This window comes from Cariama cristata, unplaced genomic scaffold (assembly GCF_000690535.1).
Source record: "Cariama cristata isolate BGI_N322 unplaced genomic scaffold, ASM69053v1 scaffold10215, whole genome shotgun sequence".
Taxonomy (NCBI): domain Eukaryota; kingdom Metazoa; phylum Chordata; class Aves; order Cariamiformes; family Cariamidae; genus Cariama; species Cariama cristata.
The window spans coordinates 21,497-31,935 of NW_009619270.1; the positions used below are offsets into that span (position 1 = coordinate 21,497).

General features: G+C 44.6%; 1 protein-coding gene across 1 annotated transcript in view; it reads left to right on the plus strand.

Annotated features, from left to right (window-relative positions):
- The window catches only part of ITPKA (inositol-trisphosphate 3-kinase A), a 22,230-nt gene that overhangs the window by 7,243 nt on the left and 4,548 nt on the right, over positions 1–10,439 (plus strand). The window contains exons 3-5 of the mRNA XM_009701185.1: positions 2,690–2,786; positions 5,006–5,219; positions 6,917–7,121. Coding sequence (XP_009699487.1) covers positions 2,690–2,786; positions 5,006–5,219; positions 6,917–7,121 — 516 coding nt within the window. The remainder of the gene's footprint in view (positions 1–2,689; positions 2,787–5,005; positions 5,220–6,916; positions 7,122–10,439) is intronic.

Consider the following 10,439-nt stretch of genomic DNA (forward strand, 5'->3'; position numbering starts at 1 on the left):
ATGGTGGTACGCCTCGTGGGATGGGTCTGGAAGCGATCCTTTCCCTCCTAGCATGAGCCTCATGCTTTCCCTGCCTTGGAGGGGGGCAAGAGTTTGTGAAGAGATTATTTAAAATTAAAAATAAAATGAAAAATTGTCAGTGTCTCCTTATTGGATGAGTATCTTAAACATACTTATCCGAGGGAGCTGTAACCTAAGCAGCCAAAGTCCATTTCAGCTGGGGCTGAATTTGGCCCACTGTTGCTCCTTCACACCCACAGTACAAATAAAAGCTGAAGCATCTCTTAGGGCTAGGTGGGAGGGAGGAGGTGGGCACACCGCTGGAGCGTGGGGTTGCATTGACAGTGATGTGCATTCCTTGAAAACCTGTGCTCCTCATCACTTCTGGGTATGGCAGTATGACAAGTCACTGGGAGACAGGGTGCAGTTTGTTAGGAGTGAGACATTATGATGAGTATTGGAGCTGTATATAAAGCAGTGTTACCCTGAAAACTGGGCTGGAATCTTCAAAAACTAAAGCTTTGGCAGAAGTTGTATTCAAAGGGGTCGTTTTAATTCAGAATGATGTTTACTTTCAACTGTTTTTTAAATAACTTAGGGCTGTGTCCCTGTGGAGTAGAAACAGCAGAGTATACTGAAGGGCTTCTGCTATCAGTTAAATCTGGCAAATAGACTATACAAAAGTAATTTATCTTTGCTATTTGAATAACAATATTTACATTGCACTTTCCTCCAGAAGAAGGCTGTGGACTTTTATAAGTGGTGTACAAGAGTCTCTCGCATCCTCACTAAACAGCAGCTAGCTCTGTGATTGAGCCGAGTAGCTGTGCAACACTGCAAGGCTGCAGTTTGGAATGCTTAAGGCAAGTAACATAGAATACTAAATCCAGATAATATAGAATATGAAAGGGTCATTTAAACCTGCTGAAGGTATTTATAAAACTGGAGTTTAGCTAGAGCTAGTGACATCTGTGGAGTTGCAGTAAGTGCAACCTAGTCTTCATGATTCTCAAACATCCAAGATTTTCTTTGGATGCTTCCTCTCCCTGGCACAGTGTTTTCGAAAGCGTTACTGCTGTGTGGGGCACCTGTATCAGACCGAGCATGACTTCATTTCAGCTTGAACTACATTTGAAACCAAAGTAAGTTAAATAGGAGGAAGCAGCCTTATTTCAGAATAAGTATGCTCATATGGTGATTATATCGTTATGTCAGTCTAATTTGCAGCATAACTTAAAACTTTCTTGTGAAGACAAATTCTTAAGAGAAAGATTACTTGTGTCTGTGAGTTCGCATATCCTCTCGATACATTCTAAGATAGCCGCAGGGTTTTGCTCACACACGGTGACTGGCGTTGATAGAGGATACCTTATAAGAAACGTGGAGTAAGTGAACAAATTCAGGGAAGGGTGGCCAGGGCAGAGTGTGATCTGTAGAGCTACATGCTGCCTGTGTATCATTGCCTGCAATTTCACTTTTTGTATTTTTCACTTCTGTAGAAATATAGTGTAGAAGACAATAAAAATCCAGTATCCTAAGCACCTAAATTGTCATATTGATATCCCTGCGAGAGAGGACTTGGTTGTTTTGAAGGTGGATTTTTCAGGTGTTGAGCAATGACCTAAACTCATTTTCAGTGAAATCAATGCCTCCCATTAATTTTGGTGAATCCCAGTTAGGCTATTGATAAACATTTCTGTAAATGCAGCCTAATCCCCAACTATGCTTGATCTCGGCAAAAAAGCCTCAGCACTAAATTGTCGTGCACAAGTATTGTGCAGCTCCATTTTTGTCTCCAGCAGGGTATCAGGTTCTAGTGACAGAAGAAATGAGCCTGCTGCCCTTGTTCGTAAAGCACTTTGGGATCCCTCAGAGTGTAACGTAAAGGCCGGTGGGCTGTGGTTCTCTCCCACCTGGGTTTCAGTTCCAGAGCATGAGACTTTTTTCACTTTTTTTTCTCCCTTTCTGCCTTTGTGACAGAGCACTCAGCTGCTGTTTGTGAGCAGCTGTTCCGTTTCCCTGCCTGCCCGCAGCGGTACCCAGACAGCTGCACTGTGCAGGCCAGAGCAATGCCCAGCTTTGTTAAAAAGTAACAAGATTAGGACAGAGGGGAGGGAGCAGGAAAATCTCTGACCTGGTATAGACTCTACAGCACTCTGTCTGCGGGTGCTGAGGGACTTGCGTGACTTCCGTGTCCAACTAGAGATGCATTTTCTATGCATCTGTCACAGTAAGACTCACCTGCTGACTGGGAGAAAGCCGTTAATCACAAGGTGATGCTGAAGTTCTCTGGGAAAGGGAGTGTTGCTGAGAGTGGCGAACAGCTCATGTTCACATTTCATGGAAACTTAAACGTGTATAAGTGTGTGTTTAGCATCTGCTGTCTGCACACTGTGTGACTCAGACACAGAGAGGGTCAGGTGTGCCTAAGATGTGCAGTATGACTTTTATTTCTTGCAGGCAGCTTTCTCGTGGATGGGTGGTGGGACACTATATTTAAGTATTTGTTCTTGGTGTTATGTGCATATTTTTCCAATGATGATTGTAGTGTCTGTTTTGTGGTTCCACCTTTGAGCACTTATAAACTAGTGAGGAACAATTTAATGTGCATGAAGCTACGTGGTAGGTTTGTGGCATGTCAGGATTTCAGCTTTTGCCCAACTTAATATTTCTTTTCTTTGTATTCCAGAAAAAGGCATGGCATACAATTAAAACCATGGTTAACTTACCAGTCATCAGCCCTTTCAAGAAACGCTACTCATGGGTGCAGCTGGCTGGGCATACAGGTGAGACAGATATCTTCAATGTGTTTGTCTCTGGAGTGGGGATAGCAGCAGCAAGGAAAACAGGGTTTCAGTGTTTCTCTCTTTCCTTCCTTCAGGTAAAAAGGAAGCAGGCAATATCACATAAATCTGTGAACTAGACCATCTTTCTTTCCATTGTGGTGGGGATGGGGAAGGGGGAGTGATACACCTGAGTGACGAGATGAGCAAGGAAGCAATGGTCAGACTCTGGGGAAGGGCCAGGCTCCCAGTGCATCCTTGTAAGGTGATATATGTAAAATACGTGTTAGAGGGAAACAAGAGGGACTGGGGAGTTGGAGCCCTACTCCATCTGATGCTGTTGGTTGTGGTATGGGATCATCTTTCTTGACTGCGTAACCAATATGTTAGTTCCCTAGTGGGAAGGATTGCTGTCTGTGCTTGTATGTGCTCCAGCCCTGGCAAGGACAGTGTTTCTAATGCTGACGCCAAAGCCCTCATCTGAATGTAAGCCCTTGGGTGGAAAATGAATCTGGTGAAAACTGACTTGCTGACCAGGTGTTTGCATTGCGAGTCTGTCATCGTTCACTGCGTGAGTGCAAGGAGCAGCTCAGTTGGCTGGTTCTAGTTTTGTGTCTGTAGAAGTTGGTAAGTGTACTCCTGAGGTAGGCTTTGTTTCGTTGATAAGGGAAGAAAAACAACAAAGACAAGTCATCAGGTTTGCTTCTCTTGTGCTTTGTTCAATTCCTATGCAGCCCTTGTTCCTAAAGTGCTAGTGCGGGGTTTATTAGTACACATGTGGGCAGGCACCTACGCTGCATCGTGCTTTAATGCAGTACCTGAACCACCTCTTTATATGCTAATGCACTAATATACTGCACTTCAAAGCTGTGCAGAGAAATTCATTTAGTCCTAGAAATGGAGTAGCTGCATTTTGCACGGTGGTGGTGGTGGGGCTGACTTGTATCACGCAGAGTGCCAAGGTGACCCAGTCTTATTGCAGTTTTTATCACAGTGTGTATGGGGTTGGCTTGATCGGTGTGGAGTGATGCACTGGTTGTATAATCATAGCCCTTCTGGAGGCTTGTGTAGTGGGGTGGAAGAGGAGGATTAAGAGGCTACTAGAACCTGATTAGGAGAGATACTGCTCCAGTTTGCTTTAAATAGTTTTCTGTGGTTGTGTTTAGTCCGTCCTTTTTGCAGCTGTTCTTCTCTGATATGACAAGTTCTTTCTAAACTAAAACCTAGGCCATCATCACTCTCGCCCTTGTGCTGAGGCAGTGCCAGTTCTAGGATTTGTCAGAGAAGAACCAGTTTGCAGTGGCTGAAGGATCCTGCTGTGATAAAAGCTGAGTGTTAGCCCCAGGATTAATGAGGACCCTACTTTGGTGCCTATTTTATGTCGTGCAGATTAAAGGGTACCTCTGAATGAAATGCATACTTTCCTCGGATGTTATTGGCAGGTTGCAAGACAGGAGAGCGTTTGGACAGGAGACTCTAGAGAGCTGGAGTCTAATTACTGCCAATCTTGGCCTATGCAGGCTGTCATTTGTACTGGATACCATTCAGACACGGGGCTGCAAAAAAATAAGAGCCCTGCGGGCTGTACCTGCAGATCAGCAGGGCTCCAGGGAAGAGGCAGTGCCTGGAGGTACCTGCGTGCACAGTCGCAGCCTGTGCGTGTAGAAAGGGCAGTGCTTGGCTTCTGGCCTGTTTGTGGCTGTTTGATGATCACTGATTGACCGTGCTGCCTCGGTACGTACACACTCAGCAGGTATACCTTGCGTGAGGATTAAGGACAAAGCCAACACTGGCAGTGGTATGCAACTTTAAAATAGCCTGTCAGAGGATTAATGAATTCTGGCTTGTGGCTTCTTCCTGTGCATGGTAAGTAAGTATGGTAGTGTTTAATATCCTAACAAAGAGTTTAGCTGGGGACACACACACACACACACAACCAAAAAACCACAAAAACCCAAAAAAACTGATGGCCTGGAGCAACTGCACTCCTTAAAGCTATAGATTCTGACATGGGATGTGTCCAAACGGATTTTCACTGCCAATGGCTGTGTTTGTCCTGGTTGTTTTATTTTTTTATGAAAAGCATGTTATCTTTTCTGTTCAGGGGAAATCTTTAACTGGTGTCATAAGGCTGAGGTAGATGAAGCTGAAGTGGTGGGGGAAGGTGGTTTTCTCTTTTGCGGGTCAGCCTTGTCAGCATGTGTTTGATTTTTCTTTTTTAGGGAGTTTCAAGGCAGCTGATAGTGGGAAGATTCTCAAACGCTTCTCAGAGAATGAAAAGGAATGTTTTGAGCGATTGATGAAAGACCCGCTACGCTCCTGCGTCCCTCGCTTCCATGGTGTGGTGGAGAGAGATGGCGAGAGCTACATTCAGCTGGATGACCTGCTTACTGATTTTGAAGGGCCTTGTGTGATGGACTGCAAGATGGGGATCAGGTGGGGTACATGAAAGAGAAAGTGCTTTCTAACTCAAATGCATTTGAAGGAGGGGCAGGGGGGATGTGGTCACAGTCTGTCTGGAGGAGTTTGGTAACAGTTTTGGAGCCTTGGGATTCAGTCCAGACAACCTGTTGTTGGTTTGGCAGTTGCCTTGGACAACCCGAGGAGAATATGTCCCACTGTTGCCTGATCGTACCTGGATTCTGGAAACTAAGTGATCTATAGCCTCAAAAACTATCCACATCAAGAAATTTTCAGGGGCGATTTAAGACAAAGTTTCTCTGCAGTGGCCTGAAAATACGTGGGGGAAAAAAAGTACATGAGTCATTCACTGCCAGTTCATTTAATCTTTGTGTACACAGTGATTCAAAAAACTCCGCAAAGAGCAAAACTCCCATCTCCAAATGTGAATGACTGAATCACAGTGTGAAAGCCCATTTCCAATGCTTGGATGGGTTTTCACTGGTATTGATCTTTTCTTTACAGAAAAGAGTGGACCATCTGCTGAGGACTGACCTGTGTTTTTCCCTACTCTGACATCTTCATGATGCTATTGCCTTGTTCTCCAGATTCTTGCTTTCTTTTCCGTTTCTTGTCTGTGATTAAGAGGAAAACCTCAAAAATGTTACCTAAGCATAACAAATCGATAAAGACTATGTGGAGAGCCTGGAGTAACAGTACAGAGAGGCATGAACCATCATAGTAATATTTTGGGTGCCAGCTCAGATGCTCAAGAGTTGTTGTCGTAAATGAGTTACTCGACTTACAGGAGTGCAGATAAGCCTTTTCAAATAGATGCAAAATCCTAAATGAATTGTCAGCTAAATCAGAGTAGAAGTCTGTAGCACTGATGTGCTCAGAAGAAAGAGGAGAAGGATTTGCAGCAGCACATATTTTATTCAAAGTAGGTGACATTCTGGTAACGAGTGACAGCATCTCCTAAACACCAGGCTGGTTTATTACACTGCGGTGAAGAAAGTACACTCCAGGCACCTGATGAAGTGCAAGCTTTAGGAGTCTGGTGCACTGTAGAGAACATGGTCAGTGCCGTTCTACTGGTCACCAGAATAACGGGTTGAGTGATAACAGCAAAATGTGGCAGGTTTGTCACCCTTCACCTTCCTGTTCATAGTTACCTCTTCTGGTTTGGAACTGCTCAGATAATCTGCTTTACTCTTTAATGTTTACTATATGAAGAGTGATTCTGTCTTTCACTGTGATGCATTAAGTAAAACCTTAATTGCTTTCTGAGGCCTAAAAAAAAAAATCACACATGACTGATGTTAGGTTTTTTTGAGGAGAGCAAAGACAGTAAGACTTCAGCAGCCTGATTTGCTTTTGATTTCGTTGTAAGTGATCTCTCCTAACTGTCCTCTGAAAATACAGTTCTATTTCATGGCACAGTAGGAATTCAGCTTTCTCCCATTCTGTAGGCAGGACATAGCAATAACACGTAAGAGTGAGTAAAGGTATAGTTAGAACAAGGAGTGACACAGTTCCCGATTCCTGCGTCTGTTTCACCAAATATGCCTGCCCAGTCATTAGTGTATGTTCTTTAGTTTCCCCATGTGGAAAACTGAGGTAACGATAACATTTACTTTCCTGGTTGACATTTCTTGAGGCCAGTTTATAAGTTGTAAAAAGAAATGTTTGGGGAGTCCTTACAGTTTTGTTGGAATGTGTTGTTTTTGCAGGACGTACCTGGAGGAAGAGTTGACTAAGGCCCGTGAGAAACCAAAGCTGCGTAAGGACATGTACAAGAAAATGATTGAAGTGGATCCTCTTGCTCCCACAGCTGAAGAGAATGCCCAGCATGCTGTCACCAAACCCCGATACATGCAGTGGAGGGAAACCATCAGCTCTAGTGCCAACCTGGGCTTCAGGATTGAAGGGATTAAGGTAATAGTTTCACTTCTGCCTGTTCTTGGAGACTGAACTTTGATTTGTTGATTAATCAAAAAGCTAGTGTGTATCAGTAGCCAGGTTTTCCAAAGGATTATGTGAAAAGGCACTAATTGAAACCACAGAGTTCAGTGTATTTGTGGTTTTAAAGCATCCATTGTAATTGTAACACAGTAGTGTCAATGAAGTGAAGCATCAAATGCACGTCACCACACTCGGTTCAACCACAGAGATGTTGCGGGAAGGACTCAAGCAGGTACACAGTGTAGATGGAATGAAAATGAGACTGTTATAAAGAATTCAGAAGTGAAGAAATAATTGCCTTTCCCCGTGCAATTACTTTTCTTTTTTAATCCAGGAACTATACATATTTATTCCAAGTGAATCCCGGTAAAGTGTTTTTGTGCCAGTTATGTTTATCTGCAAGGCATAGTAAAAGCATTAGCTTAGATGTTCTTGGGAATCAAGGAAACGCCTTTTCCTTTGAAGTACCTGGCAATATCTGGTATAGATGGAGCTGGAATAAAGGCAAAACAACCAAAAATAAAATCTTTCCTTCAACAAAGTCCATCTACTGCTCTTGATGGATAAGTTTGTGGTTCTATACCATTCCTAGGATACTACCTTCCAGCCAGAGAAGAACCTTGGCAATTTTCTTTCCTGCCCATTAATTCTTTAGATTTGTTTTGCCTTATGGCAATGTCAGACCCCCACCCAGAAGCCCGTTAGGACCTGCTCTCAGAATATCAGCCACCTGCCTCAGTTACTTGAATGTTAACACTTGCTGGAATCCAGACGTGTGCTTTCTGCTTGCATAGGACTGTCACAGCCAGCCTTAAACTACTTTGCTTGCGTTTCGATAGCGGAGTACCTGTAGCAGCACAGAGCGTGGTGAGGGTTGCCCAAACCCACCCACACCCTGGATGAGTACTTGGTACCTGAAACCCGTGACGGCACAGCTATGAAGAAGTTAGCGTGGGTTACCCTGTATGATTTCAGGATGTTCCCAGAGCATATATGTTTAATTTAGGTAGGTTAGGACATTGTCAATTATAATCTGGATCAGTTTTGCTTCTGTTTCATAGTTCAAGCACATAGGAAGAAGAAAGGGATAAAAGAGGGTGACGCTGATGAGCAGAGGCTCTTTAAACATCTCTTTCTTCTCTGCTTCCCTGTGTTGTCTTCTCCCTTCCTCATTCACAGATTCTCCTGCTGCGATACAGGAACCAGGGCTTCCAGCTCATGCTGTGCTGGCCCCCTGTACGCTGTGCCGCCCACTCCTGCCTGTTAGACAGAGGCATCCTCATGCAGGAACTGTCTGGGTGGTAGATGAGCTGGCTCCAGTCCAGCCAAGACGCTTCCTGTCTTACCCTTTAGCCATCTAACGATGTCATCAAGATACCTGTTTTGGTCTTTGGATACTCTGTGTAATGGAATCAGAAAATCAGATGATCTTGAGACATTTTAGATCTGTTCTTGGAAAGATAGTTGGTCACTGTAGAAGATGTACAGATTTATGTTGAGTCGTGGAGAGTGACTGAGCCAAGGGAGCACAGGGGAGCTGCAGTTAAACCTCCTGGCTTGTTCTTTGTGGTTTGGTTGGTTATCACAGGTGGGTAGGAGCAGTATGGCACACAGACTGCGTGATGTTTCCCTCTGTTGAGACAATGCTGTGCAAAACACGACACAAATATCGTAATCCTTGATCAAGCACAGGAAGTGCTTTGGAGTACTGCAGTACATTACCTCTTCATCTGTCTCCCTGTGCTGTTATCAGGGATGCAGGTATCATTCTTTTATTTTCTTACATGGAGAGATGGTGACAGAAAGCGAGTTGTTCAAGCAATACAGCTAGTCAGTGCTCCCTACGCTGTTTCACTGGAGCTGAACCGTACATCCAGTTCTGTGTTTGCAGAAAAGCAACGCCATGCTGCAGAGATCCCCATTCTGAGAGGAGAGCCTGCCAGGGTCAGTGGTGCCAGCTAGTGGCTGGTGGGAAAAAGGGGTGGTTCTCCGTGAGTGCAGTGATAACTCCTGGAGTTAGCTGAGCAGGTATGGTGGGTTTGGTCATTCAGAAATATTCCAGCCCTGTGGCTGCTGGAGTAAGAAGCAGAAGCAAAGAAAGTGAAATCATGGAAGCCCTTCTGTGAAGTGGCTGCTGATAAATGAGATCTGATTCACCACGTGGACTCCTCCTTCATCGGTGGGTACCTTTTCTCTTTAGGCTGATCCATCTCTTTTCCTTGCCCTGCTTCCATCTCTCTGCAATCAAGTCAGGTTCATTTATGGGATTTATCACTCTTCCTCTTATCAAAAATAGTTCGAACCATTGGGTTTCCTTACAGCTGGCAGCTGACACTCAGTCTCTTGTGCCTGCCAGATTCAGAACGCAGGTTTCCTCTCTGGAAGGGGCCATCTGAAGACTAGGCGTCACAAACATCGGCCTCTCTACAACACTAAACTAATAAGTTTTGCAGAGCAGAGATGCATGGGGCTGAGAATCAGGAGTTCTGGCTTCCCATTCCGTCACTGAATCTCTGTGCGGTTTGGGAAGTTACTTCTTCCTTTGGTACCATTCCTTTAGCTGTAGATCAGGGATAGCCTTTTTCCCAGGAGGACAACAGATTTGATTTGTAAACCTTTGTGAATCCATTTAGGTCACGACCTTAACCCAGAGCCCTTTAAGGGCAGCCTGCAGAGGAATCTGAGCGAGACCACACAGGTTACGATAGGTAGCAGTATTTTATGGAGCTGCCAAACCTGCCCTCCTGCTAGCCATGTCACTGTTGCATCTCATGGGAAGTGCTGCAAGTGTCCCGCTAGCCGCACCATGCAACGGACTGCTCTGCTGTGCGGGAATGTGCACAGAGGCCTTGGCAAAGGTGTGACCGCAAGGAGCGCGGCAGGCAAGCCCCTCCTGGGGATCAGGCACATCCAGAGTTGTTGCAAGGACCTGGTATAGAATATGAGGGATGATGCCATTCAAAATCTGGATGTTGTTTACAGCAAGTAAAGTCAGGCAGCAGTTACATTTCCTGCCAACCACTGCAAAGGAACAAAATCATACAAGTGTTTCTAAACCAACAGGGAAGCAAGCAGCTAGTCTGTCCAGACAAAAAAGGATGAAAAGGGAACACACAGCAGCTTATTCCAGACTTTGCTTGGGGATTTGGGGCATGGGGAGAAATTATTAAAACAATCTCACTCCAGTGAAGAGGTACAAGGTGTCAGACTAAGTTCCAAATTTCTACGTGCTGTTGAGTATTATCATATATCAAATCAGATGGCTCCTAACTTTCACTGCCTACCTGCTGA